The sequence below is a fragment of the Pezoporus occidentalis genome, unplaced genomic scaffold, assembly GCF_034315485.1.
Source record: "Pezoporus occidentalis ecotype Australia unplaced genomic scaffold, CSIRO_AGI_Poc_V1 ctg189, whole genome shotgun sequence".
In the NCBI taxonomy this organism is placed as follows: domain Eukaryota; kingdom Metazoa; phylum Chordata; class Aves; order Psittaciformes; family Psittacidae; genus Pezoporus; species Pezoporus occidentalis.
In genome coordinates, this window is record NW_026913737.1 from 1,323,180 (window position 1) to 1,348,961 (window position 25,782).

At 37.2% G+C, this 25,782-nt stretch overlaps 2 protein-coding genes across 3 annotated transcripts; both read left to right on the forward strand.

Moving 5' to 3' along the window:
• The first annotated feature begins 4,194 nt into the window (after window positions 1-4,194).
• Window positions 4,195-12,865, forward strand: RGS18 (regulator of G protein signaling 18). 2 transcript variants are annotated; one of them, XM_062616302.1, is made up of 5 exons: window positions 4,195-4,561; window positions 5,220-5,321; window positions 8,737-8,801; window positions 9,859-10,025; window positions 12,392-12,865. In XM_062616302.1, the coding sequence occupies exons 1-5, from the start codon at window positions 4,443-4,445 to the stop codon at window positions 12,644-12,646; spliced, it is 708 nt and encodes a 235-aa protein (XP_062472286.1). In that variant the 5' UTR covers window positions 4,195-4,442; the 3' UTR covers window positions 12,647-12,865. The 2 variants fall into 2 exon arrangements, with proteins under 2 accessions (XP_062472286.1, XP_062472287.1); XM_062616303.1 differs by having other exon boundaries at window positions 4,196-4,561; window positions 8,740-8,801.
• Window positions 12,866-12,873: 8 nt separating this feature from the next.
• Window positions 12,874-24,549, forward strand: RGS21 (regulator of G protein signaling 21). Its single transcript, XM_062616304.1, has 4 exons — window positions 12,874-17,648; window positions 21,512-21,573; window positions 22,807-22,973; window positions 23,947-24,549. Exons 2-4 carry the CDS (start codon window positions 21,531-21,533, stop codon window positions 24,148-24,150), a joined length of 414 nt encoding a protein of 137 aa, XP_062472288.1. The 5' UTR covers window positions 12,874-17,648; window positions 21,512-21,530; the 3' UTR covers window positions 24,151-24,549.
• Window positions 24,550-25,782: the final 1,233 nt, after the last annotated feature.

Genomic DNA, 25,782 nt, shown 5'->3' on the forward strand with positions numbered 1-25,782 from the left:
TCAACCTGTGCTGCAGCATCCCTGTAATATTCCTGAATCATTGACTGGAAAAGCAGAGTGAGGACATGCTTGATACCAGACGTGGGCTCTGCTTAAACTACACAATAATTTGGTAATGGCAAACTCAGTTCTGATGTAAACCAGATTTTATCGCCTTGTCTGCTGTAGGGAGTTTGATTTTCTGACTCATATTTAGTGGGCCAGGAGTCACAGCCCTCTTGCATCATTAAGCAATAGTCTTTCCATTCTGTCTCTCACACCTTTCACAGAAGGCCCAGAAGGTGCTCAGCCAAATACTTGCTGTTGCTTGCACTGTTAGAATGGATTGATAAAATCTTTGTCTTTGAAAAATAAGCAGGGTGTCATGTGAGGAATCCCTCTGGGTTTCTGTAAGACAGAAATAAATCCAGTAGTGAGCAACTCCAGTAGCATATTTTGGTAAGGATTTAGAATACATTCCTGCCTTCAGCATTTCCTGTGAATACCGCGCTGAAAAAATGCATTTTAAAGTGTGTGTGAGTGTCTTCCAGAAGCTGGTCATTAAAATGCAATTGTCTAATGAGCACCCATGTCATTGCTGTACATTTATGGAGAGCTGGTTGTAAACACTAAGTGGTTCAACTAAGAAATCAGCATCCTGTAGATTAATTGTGACAGTGATGTATGTAAATAGAACTAATCAGAGATGCCAGCCCTATACCCATGGGACAGGCAGGAAATGAGTACAGCTGAGAACGTTGCAGACTCACTTTCTTATTTTGACCTTTCAAAGACAAAATAAATGAATTTAGTTTAGCACAGATGTAGCCATTTCCCACAGCAGCAGTTCTGCTGGAACTACAAAGATTCCTGAGCCTGCAGCAAGCTTGAGTTTTCATCACAGGTGCCTTAACAAAACTGTTTTGAGATCTCTAGCTGACAGGACCTACAGACCCTGAGTGAGAAGTGTTACATTATTCTTGTCAGTGATCCATATCTGAAGCAATGCAATTTTGTTTCCTTCCTTTTAAACAGAAACAACAGAAGAGGGTTTTATAATGAGAACTATGTTTAAGCATTACAATACTTCTCTTCCACTAACTCTGAAGTATTCCACATGCCAAGTTCCTCTACTAGGATGAATCATGTAAATGCACCACTGAATTAGACTGCGAGCTCCTCTGCTTGAGATTTACAATAAAAATTTTCCCTTTGGTAGTCCTTCATGAAGCAAAAATGTTTTTTTGTCTGAAGATAAGCGAAACAAACATATGTTGGATTATATGATTAAATTGTAGGTCCAATTGTGGTTCCCAATAAGGAATAAACAACATAAATATTGATGAAGTGATAAATGGTTAGGAAGTTACTGAAGAATGGTAACAATTAAATTCATTAAAAACATGTAATTTTAATTTTCAACTCTTCAAGTCCTTAACAGGAAAAAGAAAGAGAAATGTGGAAATGCAGCTTTTCAGCCCATGCCCTTCAGTAAAGTTTCTTTCCATGCTTATTCTTCACAGCACAGTAGAGACCGTGTTGCTTTTTTTCATTCCTGCAAAGGTCAAAGCAGAAACTAAAACAAACATAACCCTGCAAAAGTCATATTGGTAAAACTGGATTTGAAAAGAACAGTGGTGGAACTTGGTTGTGGAGGAGCACAGGCAATGCTAGAACATGAGCATGGACATGACACTTACCTGGCAAGTAACAAAAATAGCTTGGAAAGAGATGTTGCTGGATTGCTGACAAAGAATTTCTCACTATGCTCTAGTTCTTTGTGCTGAGCTGAACCCCTCAGTGAGGGCTTCACATAGGTTGAACTGAAAGCCTGAATCTTTCAGTGCTAAACTTTAAAAAAGAAATTACATATTCACTGTATAATACAACTTATTACTAATGGTATCAGTCAGTATTTGTTTCACAGAGGGCAGCTATTGGGTCTACACAAGTCAGGAATGACTTGATTGTCAGCTTTATAGGACTTCATGAAACACTACAGAAGCCAGGCACTTTTCACAACAGGCCTAAAGAGATCAGGACATCACCTCAAGGAACTTCATGATATATCTCTCCTGCACTTCATGGTCAATTCAGTTTTGCTTTTTTGTTGCATGAAGATTGTTTTGAAAATGCATTTTCTATTCATCTATGAAAGCTCTAGAAGAAATATATTTATTCTTGTCTACAAGTAAAAAATCATTAAGTCAGTATTGCTCTTGCTTTGCAGAGATGATCTTGATTTGAGGGCTTAAAAATCTCCCAAAAGATTTGTGAATACATTTCAGTGGTTAGAGAAGTGGTTGGGAATTAGAACATTTAGTTCTCATCCTAAATATCTTTAGAACTTCCTAGGTCTCTAGTCATGTCATCAGCGTGATATTTTGGGTCTGCTTTTTCTAGCTTAAAGTAACTTATGCATATTTCTATATCATCATCTTGCAGTGTGCAAAATGGCCCAGAAGCATTTACAGGGTCATTAATGCTGTTGCTATAACTACTGTAGCCTGCAGTGCAAACCAGAAATACTTATTAGCACCAGCACCATTGCTGACAAAACACAGACTGACTGTGATGCAACTTGGCTACTTCAGGGCTTGAATTTAATATTAGCTTTCTATTAATGGGCCAGGGGAAGTAGAAAAAAGAGAGATTGTAATTATTCAAGTTTCTGAATGAATTCTCAGGAGATGCACAGCACACTGCTGCATTTGGGACTGATGCTATTATCACAATGTAGTACAGTAATATGTCAAGCATCTAAGACGTAACACCCATTGCTTTAGAGTCATTTTAAGAGTGGATTGGACAAGCCATTCACGCATACGCTGAGGAGAGGCCATTATTGGTGGGTGCTGGAAGAAATGACGTAACAGGTCATTTCCATCTATAAGTTACATGGTGCAGTGGCAAGGCCACAATAACTCACTTCTGAGTGATCTTCCATGCTCCAGATCTTTCTTAAATAAGATTGTATGAAATACTGAGGCTACAATTAACAACATTTTTCAGAAACTGAAGTCACCAGATATTAAAATTATGGTAGATGTAAACAGACAGTATTATATACACATAATAGGAGGGGAAAAAAGCTCATGTGAATACCACTGTTGCAGAAAACAAAGTAAAATCATTCATTCTGTATTTACTTACTTATTGGTAAAAGGCAGAATATATTGTTATAGACAGCTGTGGTTAAAGCCAGTTTAAAAGAAGCAGGATGTGATATATGTCTACTCTGAAACTGAAACTGAATGTTAAAACCATAACTCGGCTTCTTAAAGATCCTTGTGTTACAAAATGTGGATTTGCACTGAGTGTTTCCCACTTAGTCTGATTTTAAAATTTGTGTCACATATGTAATACATGTGAGTTTTCTTTCATTTTTTTTCTCTCTTAAAAAATTCACAATAGAGAACATCTTTTTTGTTATGTTTCAGGAATCTGTAGTCCCAGCAGAGGTTTTTTCTGTAATTCATTTGAATGTTAATACCTCGTGTCCTTCTCATCTCTGGAAGCCACAAGGAAAAGGCCATAGTGGGACAGGCACCTGAACTTACCCACGTTGCAGTAATTGTCAGAACTGAACAAAACCAACACAAATTGTGCTTAAGAAACTTAACTGACACCAAACTTGTATTTGAAGAGGTAATTTGTGCTTATCAGGCTAAAAAATTAATACATTTTTACATTATGCAAACTGAAATGAGAAATTTTTGGTTATTTACTGTCAAACAAATAGAATTCCTTTTTTTTTTTTTCTAAAGACTTTTTACCTTGTCTGGGAAACTGTAAATGAAAATAAAGCCACAGGTAGAAAAAGGAGGAGTTTGAAGTGGAGAAACTTGAAATTAGAGTAGGTGCCCATAATTCCTGAAAAATGGCGCAAAACTAAAATCTCTGCTTACAAAATATCTACTCAACCGCAGGTTCATCTGGCTTTTGCAGTAGACTCTGAGAAACCCTGCATTTCAATTTCGCATGCTGCTGATAGAACTGATTTTATGTCTGGCATATGGCGCTGCTGGAGGCTGTAGCGGGCAATTTAAGGTCAGTTAGAAGTTCTTCTAAGAGCTTAAGATAATGTTATGCATTGGTAACATCGTAAGTCCAGTAAAATACCAGCTTCCACAAGCAGAAACCCAGGAGGTGCTCCCTGCTGGTAGCCGTGTTTGTCTGGATGGTCAATGGCCATTTTGCAAAGTTGCAATCTCACTTCCCTAAATGACGAGTGTAAAACCAGAACCCTACTTGAAATCCTGTGTACATGCAGCTGCAGTGGCAGTGAAGGTGGAGAACCTCCTTCTTCCTACTACCTGCTCTGGAAACTGCTCGACGGCCAATTGGGGGCAACCGATACAGCATGTGAGAGCCCTCCTGAGCGCATCAGTCACACCAGATGTAACTGCTGTAAGGAAGTAAAAGAAACATTTTCTGAAACTGGGAAGCCTTTTCAGAGGAAGATGGAGAATCCGCTTCTTTTATTCCCTCAACTAAACATTTCTGCTTCAAAGGATAAACCCTATTACAAAGTCATGAAATCAACCATTAAGGAAGAGCCACATAAAGCAAGCAAGCCTGGGTAAGTTTTAAGGGCATGCTGATACTGAGTATTCTGTTTACATACAGGATTCTAACATAGCTTGTGGGTATGAATTTAGGGCACACATCTTTTTTTTTTTACGTATTCATGAAAACTCAAGAACTGCAGTCTTTGAAATCATATGCACAAAATACTCATCGCAGATTATTTTTTTCCTTTGTAAGAACAAGGAACAAATAATAAGGTAAGAAAATAGGAAAAGGAGGTTTCAACACATTCTGAGAAATGCTTCTTTAAAGCCTGAATATGAGCCGGTAAAGTTTCTTTGTAAAAATTTCAAATGACAGGAAACAATACTTCCTTTTTCTCTGCAAAACTTTAAAAGTTGAACTGCTGAGCCAGCTGTTTATGTTCTCTAATGTGAAATTTCACCCCTTCATTTCAAAATCAAGAGAGTGAAAATGAAAAGATTTCTCTTTCTCTTTGCCAGTGATTCCTATGTAAGTTTGTGCTAAGCTATAAAGGAAAAAAAAAATCACTAATGTGAATAAGTAGGAGAGGTAGCATCAACATTAATGTGAGTAAATATATGTGGATCTATGATGCAGAAAGAGATATTAGTCAAAGGAAATATTTGAGGGGAAAACCCCTAATTTTCAACAAAGTTGCTTGAAAAGCCACCCTAATTCTGTTGTAGAGCTAAGCAGAAGAGAAATAGGCTGAGCCTTCTCCTGCAGAAACCTGAATTTCATGAAGGTGATCATCTTGCTAAACCTGAAAACTTGACAAAAGCAGCAAGGTAAGTGTTATAAAAGACTGAGGAGATGGGGATTCCTTTCAAGAAGTGCCTGTGTGAGTCAGATCGTTTCCTGCAGCTGTGTGAGTGTGTTCAGACTTGGCAGAGACAAGGCTTTCAAGTTCTATTTAATTTTAAAGCTAGCAGTCTAACTCAAGCATGTAAACACTATAGAATTACCTGGTATGCACCAGGGTAGCTCACCACAAGTGTTTTTACACCACTAAGTGTAGACTGGTCACCATACACTTGCAGATATGTTTAAACCTTTCCTCATGCCAACAGCATTTTTATTAGTCCACTGAATCCATGGAGCAAGCGGCAACTCAGAAATGTAGCTGACAAATTTTTGCTTACAGGGAAACCATACAGCTACTTGGAAAGCAGGTTTCCCATAGAATTCTGTGATGCACAAATGCCAGATAAATGTCAAATACTGAATGCATAGTTCCTCAATAATTCCAGTAATTATTGGAACACTTTTGTCTCCAAAATTCAGATACTGAAGTTTAAACACTGTTGTAATATTGTCCCTATTATACTATTTCTTATAAAGATACAGGGTAAAATCTTGGTTTTGTTGGATTCAATAAGAGTTTAGTTTCTGACTTCAGTGGGGTACCAAGATCTCACTGATGCATAGGAATTGCATTTGTAGGTCATGACTGAAAAGAAGGAATTTGTGAAATACTGCAACTCCGTGGCCGAAACAAATTTGCTGCCCCTTTCTTTCCATTACAGATCACTTCAGAATATTTCAGTGCTTTCCATGCTCTTTTGCCTTTAGAACTTGGTGAACCTTGTTTAAGCACTTACTATCTTTTGGGACCAAGATGCCTCTTTGACCAGAAAAAGGGCTTCTACAAGCCCTTACTAATTGTGAATGTGTAGTAGAAATGGTATAGACATCCAAATGCTGTTTCTAGACCCCATGAAAAAGTGGTCAAGAATATTTGCACCTATGCATCAGGGTAATTAGCCATTTGTTGCTCATATGTCCAAATATCATGCCCATCCAAATGATAGGGTGTACTTAGAATGTGGAAGACTTTCCAGTCCACACCTGTGGGGCATTTCATAATTTTTTTTTTCTCTCTCCTTGTTTTGCTGCTGGCAGAAGCCTTAATTCAATGTTTTTACAGTTCACTCAGGAATACAAGACATTGCAATGACAAAGTTAAAACAGTGCTGAGAACACCCTTTTTCCATTTCTCTTTTCCATACATGTAAAACCATGTGAGATTGCATCTGAAAACAGGAAGCACAGTCTCCACGCCACCTGTATGCAGGCAGTGGTGGGTGTTTGATTACCCCAGGTATCTCAAAATACATGGCCATCAGTGCATTCTTATAATCTCTGAAAAGGCACTTTTGGAGCCAGATATTATAGCAATAAATAATTCTCTGAAGAATTTCCCCCTTTTAACAGGCTATCACTTCCTTCTCAGCTGCCTTTTACCATGTTATTCTCAGCTGGGTGCCTGACTAACAGAGTTTCATACCTTCTTGTGGTATAGAAGAGAAACTGGTAGATTTTTGCCAATCTTTACATATGGATTAGAGAGGGGTATTATTTTTTTTAATGAAAATAAAAGATAATTACTCTTTTTTAAATAGTAAAATGAGATGATAGTTTGAGATTTATTACTTAAATAATTTACAGTTTTTATAATTTCCATTCTTCACACAGATATTGACTAACACAGGTATTAAAAAAATAATGAAACACTGCAGTTGGCCAGTGTGGTGATTGTGGAAATGCCTCTGACCTGTAAATTAGCTTTTTCTCATCTTTAGAAAGTGACAAAGCTGAGCAAATCTTGGTTTCCATCTATTGCAGCAACTCATTTCTGCACCCAAGTGTCGGGGATCTATGGCGCTGTTGGGTTGATGCAGTTTTTGAAGGAAAACCAGAAATCCACACCAAGTTTCCAAACCCAGCAAAGAACTTCTCACATTCCATGCAGTTGCAGATGACATAGGTTGTCTGAAGTCATCAGGGTTTTTCTTTCACTGTGACCAAATTAATTCCTGTAACTATATGAACTCACTGTTCCCAGACTTACAAGTCCACAGAGAACTACACTTTTTGTACTTTCATAACTAAAAACATCTGTAAGAGAGTGAGCTCTTGTTTTCTCTGACTCCAGAATCCCCTTACTTTACTGGTCTATGCTCATTTCTTCAATTTCAGTTCTCCAGCATGTGTACCTATGAAGAACTGTTTGTTTCTTTCTAGTTAAAGATTTCATTCCTATAAGCAATGACTAAGATACACGCATCACCTATTAAATAAATAAAAAATACTCCTTTTAGTTTTGTGCAAGACCAAGATCATTACTGGCTTTTAATTCCTTCCCCAAATGACTGGAATTTCTTTTCATCTAAACTTCATGTGCCTACAGATTTTGCCAAGGCAACCCAAATTTTGTGAATCAGGCAACAGAACGTCAAGCCTCCACGAGGAAGAGGGAGTCATGTCCAAGAAATGTTCAGTCCATTAAGAGTTGTTCAAACCAACTAACCCCAGACAAGTCACCTACTGATACTTTCAGTGTATTGTGCTTTGCCCTTGAATGAAAATGGTTCTAAATATTAACATTCAAGCAGCTGATAAAATTTGACTTCAGCTTCAGGCTTGAAACTTATGTCCTGCTCCTAGCATGATGAAATTAATCTCTGGGCTTACTCCATTTCTGGTCTGCTAAAAATCAAAGTACTGTTGAGGTATGCATTTAGGGTTAATCTATGCAAAACAAAAAAAAAGGGTTTCTCCAAATCTGTAATTGCGAGTGATGTTGGCTGTTGTTCTTTACTTTCTTCATTGTTCTTTTAGGCAGAATATTTGAAATCAAAGTAAAATATGTGCAACTTGACATATTTGTTGAAGAATATGTTTTATAAATGGAGCATAACTTTGTGGAGAACAAACCAGCCTATTTGTGCTATTACCCTGTAAGACTATCACCTAAACCATATTGCTACAACTTTGTCTTCAGGCTATAGAACTTCTGGTGGTAACACAGCCTCAGACCAAGTACATTCAAAATCAAATCTCTGCGAGAGTATTTTTTAAGTTTAAGTAGGTGACTGCCTGGTTCCCCTATGAGTTTTGCCATACTGCATGATATCAATTTGCTTAATTAGTAGCACAACACAAAACACTGAAAAGAAAAATCTCTGCTTTTATGGATTTTTAGGCAGGGGCAAATGTGCAACTCTGCAGGAAAAGTGTCAGAAAAAATGAAACCAAATGTTTCTGAAGTCCCTAAGAAAATTAGCTCCTTTAGTAATATGATCTAATCAAAGACTTTGTGAAACAGTCTTAAGCAATAATGGTAACAGGTTACGTAAGTTGCAGCAGCTTCATAAATACACAATATGCACAATTCTTCAAACCCACTTTCTGTTTCTTAAGCAGTGTGTCTCCTGAAGAAGCAGTGAAATGGGGAGAGTCTTTTGACAAACTGCTTTCTGAGAAAGGTTTGTAGCTTTTCCCTCTCTGTGCAGACTGTTGGGATAGAACAATGATAGAAAATAAAATCCAGTGTGCACTTAAGTAGACCTGGCAACTACCTTAAACTAGATAGGATGGGTTATCTGTAGCAGCTTGTGTTTTTGCTCTCCTGTGCTTAGGCTATAGCATGCTGTCAAGTATTGAAAATAGTTGAAAATAGCTTTTAAGTTTTGTATTTTATTGAGCAAAGTAATGTAACAGACAGCAAGGAGTTCCTTCAATAAACAGTAGAATTTTATTTGAGCATTGTTCAAATATTCCTGACCATAAGATCAAACCTTAAAAATGAAAACATGTTCTGTGTATTTAAGAACAGACTTTGTCACTTCTGGTGCAGTTTGTTTCTAAAACAGTGATAGGATCAAAGCTGACCGTCACTTGAAAGGGCTTGTTGCTTATGTAATTATCAAATGCATGTATGCCCCTCCTTCAATTTTGGAGGGACACATGTATAATCTAGCTACAATGCTGGACACGATGTGCTTTTCAGATCTGCCCCTTGAACAGCTGACATCAGTACGATTGCATTACTTCTGCAGATTAAGCGTACTTGAAATGAAAATATCTTCAGCATGATAAAAATAAGATAAAACTTATTATCAAGCTGTCAAGATGTTAAAAGCCATTCATTTTAAATTGTTACTGGAGACAGCCTACATACAAACAAAGATTCAAATAGTGTTTCAGTCAACCTAAGTTGACATTCAGCCAGAATAAAATCTGTCACTTCCACAAACATCCACACGTTTTGATTATTTCTGTTTCTAAATTAGTAAGATCTTGGTAGTGGAGTTTTACAGATGCTGAGAATTCTCTAATGGGAGTTGCAGTAGTCAGGATCATAATGAAAGAACTGCACTTATTTGAAAACCTTTATGTATTTTAAAGTAGTTATCTATAATGTGATATAATTCAAAGGGAGCAGAACCTATTTTGTTGCCTTGCACAGACTGTGTGAAAAGAGTAGCTGTTTGATAAGGATATATGTTTTTTTTTAACGCCATTCAACATTCCTTTCTGTAGCTGGATTGGATGCCTTTACGAAGTTTCTGAAAACTGAGTTCAGTGAGGAAAACATTGAGTTCTGGATAGCTTGTGAGGATTACAAGAAGAGCAAGACTGCACATGAACTTTTGCCAAAAGCTAAGACCATTTATGAAACATTCATACAGAAAGATGCTCCAAAAGAGGTACAGTAAAAACATTCTTCATTGTATACAGTATTTGACACAACTGCATCTGATGAAATCTGCTTTTAAGAAGTGCATGCCTAGATGTGGAGGCAACAGTTAATCATGTAGTCACTGACATAAGTCTGTACCTTAAATGTCAAAGTTTGGAAGGAAATGTGCAAGCAATGGCATAGATTATTCTCATTGTCCCCCATATTCCTTTCAATACCCCCTCCATGTTACTCTTTTAAGTGTAGAGCAAGAGTTTAAATGTTATATTATAGGACTCGGAGATTCCTAGTGGTCTGTAAAGAAAAAAATAGGGATGTTAAATATTAAAGCTGCAATGAGATATAATAGCTAGAACTTGTGGAAGTCTTATCTGTCTTTATTTAAAGCTACCTCCAGAACAACAGAACTATTGTCCCTTTCTTTTAAACCAGTAATCCTCTGTTGAATTATTACATAACTGAGGTTCAGAAGCTTTTACTTTAAATGAGGCAAAGGACTAAAAGAGACTAGAATAAGCTATTAAAATTAAACATATCCTTTAAAACATAACTCTTTTAAGCATGGGCTTTTCTTGATTGATCCTTCCCCTGATTGATCCTTCCACCCTTCTACTCCCCAGATCTAATTGTGTGTTCTTGGTACATTACTGTCAGCTGGGAGTGGGGGAGGAAGAAGGGGGTGAGTGGCTGCATGGTTCTGGGTTACCAGCTGGGCTTAAACCACGACACACATACATAAAAATATGTTGGTACATCAATCCTCATCAACAGTAAGGCCTTTTTATGTTACTGTAATAGTGCAAGAAGTTTTCATATTTAAAATTTCTTTATATTACTGAAACATGTTATAAAGAATTCAGAAAAGGAATATTTTTTTGCCTGCTCTACGAAAGTGATGAACAGACTGGGAGATGATGAAGTCTCACTGAAATCACCATCAGCCTCTCCAATAGGTCTTTCGGACTAATAATTTCCTGTAATTCTGTTGAGTTTGAGATCAGATTATGTTACTGGCCAATGCTCCTTTTTTTTCCTGTATTATTTCTTTCTTATTTGTCAGTATAGCAAAATTTACACACTAACTGCTGCTTCCCTGTAACAAGGGTGTAAAAGGTGTAATTCTTATTTTAAGAGAAAGATTGCAAAATGGTGCATAGACTATATTTCAGATTCAGGTCTGCTTTTCCTAGGAAATGCCCACTTTCAAAGGCTTATGTCCCATTTTATTTCCTTCCCTGCTGCCTGTCTTTGAGGTGGACCTTATGTAAAAAGAGACCCCATAGCTGTTCAAGGTAGAGCCTGTCACTGCCATTTGACCAATCTCTGAGCAGTTATGGTAGGGTATCAAGTACTGGTACTGTCAGCACTTCCAAGGTTGACATAGTGAAGAGGTGAGCAGTAGGAAAGCTAGGGAGAGGGCAGGGTGTGGAAGTCATACTTTAACTAACAGTAACATAGCAATTTCTTTAACTGTCATACTTTTGATTTGGTGCATGTGTGGGTAGTGTGAGTACTGCTGTTCCCCTTGAGCAGTTGGCTATGGGGAGACTTCCTTCCTTGGGTTTAGCTGAGCAGCTGAGACCAGCCAACAGCATCTCATTTAACAACACACTGCTCTGGAACTTGCATCTTTTCTCTGGCTAACATCGGAGCAGAGCTCTTTTACACACACATTTCAGAGTGTACAGTTTTATGATAGGATCATAAAATCATAGGTTTGATGAGTGGACTATTTTATCGTCATTAACTGTCCTTCAGTTCTTGGATTTATTTTTTAACTAGCTTTATGGAAATGACAGATGTATCTTAGAGAGGAAAAAAAGGCATACTAGAGAAGTTACTTTCTGACTGAATCAACAATTTTTAACATACATTCTAACTTATTTTTCAAAATATCTTGTTTAGGTAAGTGCCTGAGACTTTAATAAAATTCTCATACTAATTAATTCTTTCCAGTAATTCTTTCCGGAATTACTAATTAATTCTTTCCAGGATGAAGGCAATGACACATTGAATAAATGATCATTTTGATACCCCATCAAATGAAGTTCTGTATTAGTCCGGTGTTGCAAAGCTTGACAGCTGCAACTATACAAAGATTGCTATTAGAAAATTACTTTTAGTCAAACATCAAACTTTACCTTCTATTTTGTCAGTTTTCCATTGTACCAATGGCACATCTGTGCAGACTTTCCGGCAGATGTTACATGAACATACTAACTATTTCTGTGATATAAATATCCCATTGTATCAGGGATTCAAGGTCCTTTTATCAGAAAAAAACTCACCAAAATACAGTATCATTGCTGTGGATAATAACACAGGAAATGCATGAATGTATATTAAAGAAATCCACTTTTCCTCATTCTCCAGGTGAATTTGGACTTTCAAACCAAAGAAGTCACAAGTCAGAATATTGAACAGCCCATCATCACCACCTTTGATAGAGCACAAAACACTGTCTACAGGCTGATGGAGCAAGACAGCTACCCACGCTTCCTGAGATCTGATCCTTATTTAAATTTGGTTAAGGGGAGAAGTCCCAGTCGTCCTACCCTTAGGAGACGGTCACGGTCTTTCACTGTCAATGATTTTAAAGGTGTACGACCAGACTTTACTGTTTGGTAGCAGGGAAACTGAACCCTCATAAATTTTAGCTACTGCTGCAACTCATATGTATTTTACAGTCCAAATCCTTAGCAGGTGTAAATGAGTGGAAAGCGAAGTTACATGCACTTACACCAGGTCAGAGTTCTGTAGCCACTGATTAATCTTATTATAGAGAAGTAGGCAACATATTGTCAAGACATATCATGTAAAGCTTTCATACAGTATTTTTTTTAACCCAACTATTTAGAAGAAAAACTTGAGTTTCCTGCATAAAAACATATAAGATGCCACTTGATAATATCTACTGTGTATCGTTGGCCTGTATTATTTGGGACAGGGTCTCATCACAGTTAGAATCTATATACCTAGCCTTTGCACATATTTATGATCTATGTTTCTGCAATATTTTCTACACTAAGCACAGAGTATTTGTGGTATTTTCTCATACTGCAAAACACATACGAACTTTATTAGGTATAATGTAGAGTTACAGGGATTTTTTTCTACAGCAGCTGCGTAATTAAAATTTAGCTATTGCATATTTTAAGAGGAACATAATATCTTTAATTTTTGTGGTACAATTTGTACTGTTTTCTTATTACATGTGTCTCTTTGTATTTAAGTTATGCTGTATTTATTAGTTTAGCCATCAAATAATTGTATTCTAGGTTTTTGCAACCAAACGAGTAGCAACAGAGACCCAAGAATGCTATTTTAACACAATGTGTGTCATTAAATATCAGGTCACATGGATGTGTATATGTATATATAATAGTCCTACTTTTATTTGCAAACATTTATGGTATACCAACTTTGTTACTAAGCTTTGTTCTAAACTTTTTTCTGACTTTTATTTTGAAAAATAATCTGAAAATTAACAGCTCTTGGACTCAGGCAGAATAACCTTCAGTTCTACTGGTCATTACTTTACTCTCCATGGTTATAGAGGAGGAAGGAGAAATCTCCCTTTAACTTCAGTAGTAAACTGAAGTCAGATATGTCATTTTCACAGTCAGTATACAGTGTCTTCTTTCAGAATTGATGCAGACATATCTTGAAGCATGGGAAAGCTTTTAAAATCTTAGACATTGGTTCAGTTAACAAGTGGCTGCAGGATTTAGTTGTAACTATGACTTGTATATTCAGTCGCTTTTCATGGAGTTTTAAGATATTTCCCTTCTCTTCCCTCTTTGTAAGTTGTCGAAGTGAAGAGGTGCAGTTCCTGAGGATGAAAAGTTGTGTTCATTACTAATTCAGGGTATATATGAACTGCTTGATCTGAGGCTTCCCCTGTCTGCTTTACTAACTTTCAATAAATCCTAAGTGATCTACTTAAAAAGTTGTCAGGATTCAGTTTGTCACTAGTGCATTGATGAGTAAAACATGAAGACTTCACTTACAGTTCAATACCAGTTGTAATTGTTGCCATTTCAATCCGGTGTTACTGTGCAGAGACCCGGACTCACCAGGAAACACTGCTGAGCTGCAGTGTCCTGACAACCATCTCCAAGCTCTCAGCTTTACCCTGGGAAGAGACAGGAAACACTTTTGCAGCTGTGAGGAGTATGATCCTTGCTGGTTTATTCCATTATCCTTCCCTGATCCCAAAACTCCAGACACATGCTATTTCTAACTGTGTAAGCAGTCAGAACCTCTGCACAGTGATTCAGGAATAAATAAAATGTTTTTAGTAATGTTGATAATGTGTTTCAGTCTCTATCAATATCAAATGCAGCTTTGGAGCTTCTCGGCACCATTTTTTACAAACTGCACTCCTGTTGTCATTGTCACACATGTCACATGAATGAGTGAATACAGTGAAAAGCAACTTCCTAACACAATTTCATGGCTTGAAGTCAGTATGTTCTTCTGGATAGATTATTTATCCCTGCTCTTTGACTGTCCCTGTGTCATGAATCAGTTCTGCACAAATGATCCTGTTTCAGATTAGGGCATCTCTAATCATAGAATCAACTAGACTAATATGTCTGAATGCCAGGTTTTGCAGGTATTTAAAATATGCAAGTTCCTATGTTCTATATTACTAACTTTGTTAGAGAAAGAGAACAGGTTTGAGGACATCTGCAGCTAGATTCTCCCCTGGTGTGATTATGTTTCTTCATACCAGCTGAGAATCTGCACCTTTAATCTTGCCATTGATCAAATAATTAAAAAAAAAAATACGTAATACTATTCTAAAACCCAAACAAATGACAAATATAGTACCTTGAGTAACACTTTTACTTCTTAGCAAAAAACCAGCTGTTATTCAAAAGGGTCTGTAATGATAAATTTATGTCAGCAGGCACCCTTTGTTTCATTTCACTGACACATGGAAAGTTTTCTTTATCTCCAGGGAGGCCTTCCTCAAAACCATCAGTCTTGTGGTACTGACAGTGCTGGTCCCTCTTAGGAGTTTTATGATGAAAACAAACAAGATATTTCTGGTAGCTGTTTATGCATGTATGGTTTTCAAAGATAATTATGAACTGTAGCTGAATTTACAGCATACGAATGTCATGGGAACTGCTGTAAAAAGAAAGTCAAGATAAATTCAGAGAAAGGAAAGCAGAGGGCACAAAGATAAACTAAAATGACATATTTAGCTGGCAAAGGGTTTTTTCTAAAAGAGGGTCCTTTTAGTGGGAGAAAATGAGTGCTCTACCACTTAGTTCTCTACTGTAGTTCTAGAAGATGAACTAAGCATAGATTTAGTACAAGTCTGTGATGCTGTCCCAAGGTTGAATTAGATGGGATTGATCAGACTAAGGGCTACCCCTGCACAGGTGGGTTTATGGTATGAACCTTAGAGTAGTGCCAGAGAGCATGGTCGGGCTTCTCTAGCTTTGGCAGAATCAATGCCATAATTATGTAAACCTTCTTGTTTAGCTGACCTAGTACAAATAACACATACACAAAACCAATCATCAAGAATTTTTACTGGGGATTATTTTCTGTAGCAGCTTTTTAGATTTGTATGTGCCATTCAGCATCCAGTAAGAGCGCTCAAAATACTCAGCTCTCAAAATATTCCTCTTACCAACATAACTCACTGTACATGCACACTTCACTTTACTCCTTATGAACATGAAGTCATCATACCCAAAGTACAAGGGAAATAATCTGCTGACCTGTGTAGCACAAAGGTTTGTCTCCTGCTTCAATACTTAAATCTTATTAGATGCTTTAAACCAGCTGAATTATTATCTGCTCTTCCTGTTTAACCGCAGGGAGATGGAAATTCACAGACACATTATCTTCTTTGGCTTTTGGAATTTAATATTGTGCAAAAGAAAGCTGTATTAATTTTTGATTTGACAAGAAACAAGAGGAATGCAATCTAAGATCAAGAATCTAAAAGAAACAGATTTCCATCTTCTGTTGAAGTTGGCAGTCAGTAATATGGCTCTTAGATGCCTTTACATGCTACGGCTTACAAGAGACTCACAAAAGTCAGATCATTTTTCTCCCCTTTTTTTCCCCAGCTGCTCAGCCTGCCTTAATTAGGTACTGCTTTGAATGCAGTTCCCTCTCTTTACCACCCATACTGCCAAAAAACCTCAACTGAGAAAAAAAAAAAAAAAAAGCATAAAATCATCATCCTCTCCTCAGTGATTCATATGCTCATGAACGTACGCCTGGCTTAGGTGCTTGTCCTGGATCCCGCTCTGTAATTTGCATTTTAGTCAAATGCCTCAATCAAATGCCTGTGTGGCTCTATGCCAAAGATAAACATGTATTTCCTCTATACAGCATCCAGGTTGCTTCCATTCCTACTTTTGTCTTGCTAGTGTCTTGTTGTCATCTTCCACTTTTTGTATTCAATTCATTTAGGGCTGGACTCGAAAGCTCCCTCTGGTTTTATACTAAAGCTTTTCTCTCTCCTTTCCTAAATAGCATCTGTTTGCCTAACTTCCTCATAAATCTTACAACAGGTTATCTAGACACCAAGATTTACAGTCTAGCCTCTATCATTGCCTTCTCTGTGAAACGTAACTAAAATTAACTAGCATGAAATAAAATTCCATGGAAGTCAATTTAGAGTTTTCAAACAGGACAGAAGATTAAGCTGAAGCCTAACGTAAGGACAACCCTGAGCTGTTGTTCCTTCACCAGGCAATTTGCTTGTATTTTAGAGGCTCCCATTTCTTCCCAGCTTTCCAGACTTGTTTTAGATTTCTGCAGTTAATGCTACTCCATATGAGCTTTCTGAGGCATAGTGTCTACCTTTCCCATATTCTTGCATTGGTGCAATTTATACTTGTCTCATCATAAGGTTTTAATATGATCCTATATGTTTGTGCTATATTGGCTTCTTGTATGAAGTTTTGTGAAGTGTGATGCTGTGTAAAAGACAGTGTATTCATCCATAAACTATGCCAAATAATCTGCTAGTTATTACTAAATGAGAATCTTCAAGGTTGTACATTTTCTTGAGAAATGTTTCCATTTCTTCTCTGATGCAGATTTGTGTTTGTATAGTGTTTGCATAGTACTTGGAAATCCCATATATGAGGGGCCCAGAATGCTGTAAAACATTTTGACAGATAGTTCTTGAAATCAAAACATTTTACCTGAAGGGCATACTTTGCTTGGGTGGAAAATAACAGCTCGTTTTCTTACGCAAAACAACTCTGTGGCATACTGCAGACACACCAAGTTATTCATATGGAAGAAAAAATAGTGCTGTGATTAAAATGTATTTGCATCCCGTATGACAGGCGTTTCTATGTTACTTAGGATGCCAGCAGTGCTCAAATCATCTTGGCTTCTCCCATCATAAGAAATGCAGCCAAGTCTCTGTGTGCTTGAATTGCCTGGACCAGCAGAACGTTAACTTTATTCTTCTGCTGAGCTTACGCTATACAAAACAACATTATCCAAGCAAACCTGGGTGTGGAATGGATTGAACAGAGGCCAACTGCTGAAGGGCAGTAACATACTGAACTTGACCCAGGGGAAACACTAGCACACCAGAACAGCTATTGGAGAGTGTGACCCTTTTTCTCATTTCAATCAGGTGAGTACGAGGTAACTGTTCTAGGAACATATATAAATGAAAGTGATTTCTTAGGTTAATGCACCAAGAGTTTGAACACAAAGCATTTTATATGGTCTATTGACATTAATATCTAATTCCAATGTGGATCAGAGGAACAAAAAACATCACACCATATTCCTCTAAACAGCCAATAGCTTTTTGTACAGGAAGGTAACTCAGTGAAACTAGTGCCTAAAAATAGCTAAAAGAATAAAAGATGACTATCAGTAAACAGCCAAGCAGTAAGCTTAAAAGTTGAGGAGATTTAAATATTTAACAGATCAGTAGTCTTTAACAAGTAATACTGGCAAAGGAGGAAACGTTCAATCAATAGATCCACATTCCCTTTCCTACATTTCTAACTCTCCTGTGGCCTGTCAAAGATAGGAGGCTCAAAACAGGAATCCATAGCACAGTTCTGCAAGTTTCAGAAATGTTAAGTCAGAGGCCTCATGGATAAAGTTTTTAAACTACACTGAAATCCGCTGAGCAGATAAGGGTCTAAGCTGCCTTGCAAGTCCAGTCTGAGTTATTATTTAACTGCGGATGCAAACATCAGCACTGTCAGCTGGATCCAGATTTCCAATTTGCACAAGCATCTGATGCATTTGTTTTAATACTAAGATGACTTTTGCTCCTTATGAAATTTCAGTAAAATAATAATTTCTGGAAAGAAACTGATAAGTTTAAGCATTGGAAGTATATGAAAATGCTACCAACTACTTTTTATGAGAAGAGATGCCTGACTTTGCTTACTGGACTTGTGGTATTTGTACTAAGATAATAATAACAACCCTATTACATTCTGTGTTCCTGGAATATCCTGGAATATCCTGGAATCAGTTTATGTACACTAAATAGTCCCTGAACAGCATGTTACGCAATGGTGAAAATCCCTCATAGCTTCTTTGTGGTTTTGTGAATTGTGATCAATACCCCATAATTGCATGAGCAATCAGACTGCATCATCTAGTTATTCTGTGTGCTGGTCAGAACACTCATAGGTTTCAGCACCTTTCTGTGACTGCTAGAACTGTCTTAAAAGTATCTGTCAGCACTGGAAATCTTCAAGAGATGCTTATGTCTGTGTCATTCAATACCAGGCAATTAGAAATATTTTAAAAAAAGCATCTGTTGTAGTGTTTGGAACTGTTTGGTTTTTTGGTTGTTTTTGGTTTTGTTTTCTTTTTTAAATATATAACCACCTGATTATAAATAAAGCAGGGACAGATTCTGCAGCCCTCCCTCTCATAAATAGTGTCACAGAAGTGAATGGGACTCTTTTATAACAAGAATTTTATTACCACTTCAAAAATTTAAAATAAGTCAATTTATGATCATAGTTCTAAGGTGAGTGAATAGTATAATCATTGGGACTAGACACAGGGTAAGCATCAAGAAATGAATGGAACCATCCAAGAATGTTGCTCATAACTGTGTCATCTCTGTGCTTATAACTGCATTGACTTTACTGGCATTGCACCAAGGAATCTGGAGGAAACTTGCATCAGACATTTATCTAGAATTTTGTCTCTTGGCTGAAATTCAATGCCTATTTTGAACTGCTCCTAAGTCTTTGCCACTTTTCCCTGGGAACCTAGGGCACTGAAAAGCAAAGTCCCTTTTTTGTCTTTTTTCAAATAACAAGGCATAGTAATACACGTAAATGCCTGCATGGATTTGCAGAAGAATCTCCCGATTGCTACATGAGAAAGGTAGACCAGCAATCACAAAACATGACATTAGGGGAAAAAAATTACTGTATCAGCATTAATTGAGAAAGAGACAATCTCACTCTAAGAAAATTCGAGTTGTAGGTATTTACCATCTACGAGGCCAGAAACTCTACAAATAAATATTGTTTGGATTTTATATCATGTTTTTCCTCTTTACCAAATCTCAAACCTAGGACTGAATCAGTCACAAAGGATTCAATGTGCATGCAGATGTTGAGGGTTTTCTCTCCACCTTTAAGATGTTGAAATTAATCTTAATAGCGCAATGCATGGAAAGCTTTTGGTCCTGACTGGCAGTGTTACAGCCTGCAGTACATACTCAGTGGAAATAAGAGAAAATAACTGATTATGGAAAATAAGAAACACTGGGAAGAATCAGGATGATAGTTCATATTTTTCTCCTTCTGTTATAACTTTCAGAAGGAGGTGGATGCAAAGGTAAGAAGTTGCAGAAAGGATTTGTATTTTGCTACCAGGAATCTTTTTCAGCATTACGTAGGAATGGAAGGGGTACCTTGGGTCATCATTTCTAGTTCCCTATTATCAAAGGCAACAATTTAAAATAATCTATTTCATAAATATGTGAAGCTCCACCTTTGAAGTACAGAGGAGTAGAGAGGCCAAAAATTCTACTGGGAGACTTAAAAACACTTTTTCTGAAGCCTTCTTCATTTTCAGTCTAAATTTATTCACTGGCTGTTTATATACTGTTTTTCTTTTTTCACAAAAGGTGTGGATGAGGAATAACTCCATAACATTACTAAGGTCAAAATGTGGTGTGTGATGGTGCCTGGGTTTTTATTTCTCACCTTAGAAGACAGACAAAAACTGAACACAGGATTTGAGGTGCAGCCTCACCAGTGCTGAGTACAGGGGGATCATCACCCCATACTCCTGCTGGCCACACTATTTCTAATATAAGGCAAGGTGCCCTTGGCCTTCTCAGCTACCTGGGCACAAGCTGGCTCATGTTCAGCAGCTGTCAACCAGCACCCACAGGTCCTTTTACAGGCACTCTTCCCTAAGCCTAGCGCGTTGCATAGGTTGTTGTGACTCAAATGCAGGACCCGGCACTTTTCCTTGTTCAACCTCATACAGTTGGCCTTGGTCCAGTGATCCAGCCTGTCCAGATTGTTCTGTAGGGCCTCTCACTCAAGCAGATCACACTCCCCCCCCCAGCTTGGTGTCGTCTGCAAACTTATTGAGGGTACACTTGATCCTCTCATCCAAAACATTGAGAAATATGTTAAACAGAACTGGCCCCAATACTGAGCCCTGAGGAACACCACTTGTCACTGGCTGCCAACTGGATTGAGCTCCATTCACCACCACACTCTGGACCTGGACATACAGCCAGTTTTTTACCCAGCAAAGGGTACGCACGTCCAAGCCGTGAGCAGCCAGTTTCTCCAGGAGAATGCTGTGGGAAATGGTGTCAAAGGTTTTACTTAAGTCTAGGTAGAGAACATCCACAGCAATTCCCTTATCCACTAAGCAGAGCACCTGCATTAATTTTACTAAAATAAAATAAAACCTACTAAGTCTGTTCCAAGTAGATAATGGGGTATCAGCTCATTGGAATTCTTCATTTTTTTTTTACCTGTCACTAGAGGTTACAAGAAGAACTGATTAACACTTGAAATTTCTAGCTCAAAAATCTTGGCTGGGGACATTTGTAAGAAAAAAATTCTTTAAAACAAAACACTATTAAAAAATGTAGTTACAAACCACTGAACCAAGTTTATTGAAGAAGTAGGTGTCTTATTTTAAAACACATGAAAAATATGAGCTAGACAACCAACGAGATTTATTCCTGGTGTTTTGTTTTCAGGTTTATTTTAATTGTAAGCATTACTACTACCTCCTGGATGAACATTCAAGTTGCCAATGTCAAATAATATATTGTATGAGTCCATATGGCTCTCTACACTCTAAAAAAAAAACGCGTCCCGCTTTTTGTTGACTTTCTGTTATTCAGTGCATAGGGTAACAGGAATTACTCGCTCTGCTCCCTCAAGGAGATAGCCAAATAATAGACTAGCTGCCACAGACTGCACAGGCAAAACATCCCAATGCTATTTTCAAGGATAGATGTTGTTTCCACAGGTCAAACGCTGGGGAAACCATGGCCTGGTCTGAGTCTGTGGATACAATACTAGCTAATAAAGGTAAGCAGTGAAAAATACGTTTTTTTAAAACATGCATCAACCCAGTTCACAAACGTTGCCATAAGGTTTTCACACTGCTTTCCGGTTGGACTCTCCACGTGCTTTGAACTACACTAGTACTGGAGGCTTGCAACCTGCCATGCTGAAAGGCAGAGGGGGCATGTTTCTCCAAGCTGCAAACACAATATACCTCTGGTCGGTGCTAAAGGGACATATAAGAAGGCAAGAGCCTCTGAAAGCATTTTGGTTTAAGATACCATGTTAAACTATCCATGCAATGGTTCTCTTTCTCCTTTTTTTTTAATTAAAAAACACCCCCAAACCCCACCAAATCAAACACACAAACCTTTTCTTCGGTATTCCTGTTACATCAAAATATATGTGCTGTGCATTGGCTTTCAGTCAAACAAAAAATAATTTCTAATTTATCCAAAGTCACTTCTCTAATAGATCCCATTCCTACTGACCTGAAACCTCAAGCCACATGTAACTTTAAAATTTCCTTGCCCCTGCCCCATTTTCTACAGTAACTCTGTGGCCTGGACACTGGGGTGCCTCCACGCTGTATCTTAATAGCATTAACTTGACTAACAGAACTTAATTTGGGTGCTGTCAGCTTTTTTTTTCTAAGAGGTTGCAACTTGGATTAAGTGTAAATCAATTTTGTCCTTTCTTTATTTATCTTTTTCCTCTTAAAAATATAAAAAATGCTGAATAAAGAAATAACAAAGAGTCCATGTCTTTGTCCAAGTCTCTATCATTATTTGAAAGAAGATGGAAGGGCTATTCAAGCAGGGTAACCTCAGCTCTGAGAGGAGCACAGTAGTGCAATATAACTTGGATTTCTCATTGCTTTGTAGAGCAGCAGTGAGCCTCAAATCCCTAACTTTCTAGTCACTAAAATCCTTCTTGAAAGCCAAGATCTCTAGGATTCCCTTTTAACTAGTGTATCAGTGCTAGAGACCAGACAGTAGCAGGGAGCTTTCCTCAGTTAGTAACTCTCTGAAAGAACTCTTAGTCACTTTATCATTGCTGTAGTTTCATCTCCTATTTATTTCTCCCTCAACAGCCTCTTAAGACTAATTGATGGCTGACAGGCCAAACAATATCAGACACTTAAGTTACACCGTATAAAATGCACATATATATATACACACATGTATGTACATACATATGATCTGTATTCGTCTTTCAGTTTTCCTCTACCCATCATCTCATGCATTTTTTCTCCAGATGGCTTGGCAGCTTTTAGGACATTTTTAAAGTCAGAGTTCAGTGAGGAGAATGTGGAGTTCTGGCTCGCCTGTGAGGACTTCAAGAAAACCAAGTCCTCGGCTAAGATCGCTTCAAAAGCCCGAAAGATTTATTCTGACTTTATACAAGCTGATGCTCCAAAGGAGGTAAATAGTTTTCTGTGTGTACTTTGGGTACTGAGGATGGGAATCAATTGGAAAGTTCAGATACAAACTTCTAGGAATAACAGAAAATACAATTCAATGTGGCTGTTTTGCATTTTCATGTCAATTATTTACCAGGTAGGAAACACTGCATGGGACTCTGTAAAACAAAACAAGACCTTTTATGCTATATGTATTTTTCACAGAGGGCATGGGTTTATCTCACCTTCTGAAAATTCTACCTTAAAATTTAATGAAATATATATTTGATATAATTTGTTTTCTCTAACCATTTTAATAATGCAATAAGCACCATTTCCTCCATATTTTAGGTACCAGTATATTGGAATATTAGTATATTAATGGTTGTCTTTGTTCTTTCATACAGGTATTTTGACATGATAAAAATTAAAATGGAAACTTGCAAAACATTTCCATCACAGCATTTAATGTTATCTACTTAAAAAATGCTTGTGATGAAGGAAGAAATTACTACTTGATTATTGTTCACATTCTACTCCCTAACAAATTTTTACACTCATGTTTTTGCCTCTGACAGTGATTGTGCTTTGAGTGTCTCCATGTCTTACATATGATTGAAATCCATTTTATTATGATAAAAACCCAAAAATACTTTTATAAAATACATAAGGCCAAAACCTAAACTGATGCTGAGTACCTTCATCCCTAATTTACCCATTGATAATCAGTACTTCAAAGGATTTGCATTGGCAAAAAATGAGATAAACAGAAGCAAGTTTTTCCCCTTCTTTTCTGCAGTGATGCCGCCTCTTTAAGAGTCAAATAAAATTAAGAATTCAGTATGGTAGAAAATTAAGGGATAACCTTCCTGCTTATTTGCATCAGCCAGGATATTTGAGGGGAAATTCAGATGCAGACTGTGTCTTGTAAAGGAACAAACCTCAGCTTTCCAACCAAACTGACATTGGTTTTATGCTTCCTTTTTTTCCTACAGGTTAATATCGACTTCCAAACTAAAACCCACATCTCTCAGAACATCTCTGAACCCACTCTCAGCTGCTTTGATGATGCTCAGAGGTTAGTCTATAGTCTCATGGCAAAGGACTCTTTTCCCAGGTTTCTAAGGTCAGAAGTTTACAAGGAATTGGTAAAGAAGCAACAGAATGGAAATCAGAAGAGATGGTTCCCATTTTTTTGAGAAAATGTCCAAGGGATTATGAATTTGTATATGTCTCCCATTGCAAGTCAGTACAGTTAATATTTTATTAAACTGATTGTACAAACCAGATCTAAATTGCCTTTGACAGCTTGTTTTTAAGTACAATAGGCACATGATAGTTTCTATTAACAGTGGAGAAATAGTCAAGAAACAGGATAGAATATGCCAAGACATTTGAGCTTCCTTTTTAGTGAAGAAGTTTGCCATTGAAAATTTTGCCAGTGCTTGCTTTATCTGTCAAAGTGTTTTCACATTAAGCAGAATGTTTTGGGTTTTCTGATTTGTTATTCATTTTTCTGTAGAAGTATGGCCTCAAAAATAAATTTCAGGGGACTTGGATACATTTACTCGTTCATTCATCATCTCATTTGTAATATGTAAAAATAAAAAAAATAAAAAAAATCCTCCTTTAAGCATATTTTATACCAACTAAAAACAGGAGAAGTAGAAATATGGGAGATAACACAGTATGATAATATTTAATAGGCAGATGTTTTATGACAAATGTCCCTGGCTTTCAGAGCATATTACTGTTTCATAATGCAGCTGTCTTCAATATGACTCTATCCAATTTTGTGTTTATTTAATTTGAATTTTTATTGAGAAGTCTCATTTATTAATTGTGTAGGCATTTGGAAAAAAAAAAACCAACAAACCCTGAGTAAATATTCCTTTGTACATTTTCAATTAGTAGTTCCTTTTCTTTGCTTTTCCAAGTGTATCAGTGATACTGTCCCCATGCACTCATGAAATGAGTTATTACAATTTTTCAATGAAATACAGGTAAGCAGAAAAGTAAACATCAGAGGAACAGTTTCGGGCAAGTAAGCATGTAGATCAGAATTTAGTCATGGTGTTATTTTTCAAACAAGCAAGATGCAGTAGGATTCTAGTGCAGTTATCATGTTTGCACACACTGCTCTCGTTCATTGCTGTTGGAGAGTTTATTGTGTATATTTTGATGAAGGAAGGAGCTGTTGTATAGTACTGAAATAAAAAATATTTTAAACCATATTGGGACAGGAAGAATCTTCACTATGGAATTAATTCTAAATACAAGAGATAGCAGTAAGATTTTTCTTAAAAACAAAACAGGAAAATACCCCCCAAAACCTTTAATTTGATATTAATTTGATTGTTTCTATTCTTTTGCTTTTGAGCTGCTCTGAATCTCTAGGAATCTCTCATTCTCTGTTCATGCCTTCTCTACACCATCACATATTCTATGCAAAAGATCCTCTCTGCTATCCAACTACATTAAAGAACTAATTCATGTAGGAAATAAAGGATATTAAGTAGTCTGAAAGCCCCAGTACACTGTCTTGAGTTGTATACTTAGGTTCCCTGCCACAGCTTATGTAGGTAGTTGGTTAGGTAGGGTGTAAAATGCCTCTTCTTTGACACCCACCATCTTTACTATCACCTACTTTTTCTCGCTGTCTGCTTTTCATTTTCATTTCTTTCTTCCCCAGTACTAGTGGTTAACAGAGAAACAAACACAGTCGCTGCGGTTGAGCTGAAAAGAGGATATAGGTTTGTTTCGCGGTCCCACAGCTACCATTCATTTTGCAATGATACTTCTGTGGAAAACTGCAAGTTCTGCCTGCAGTG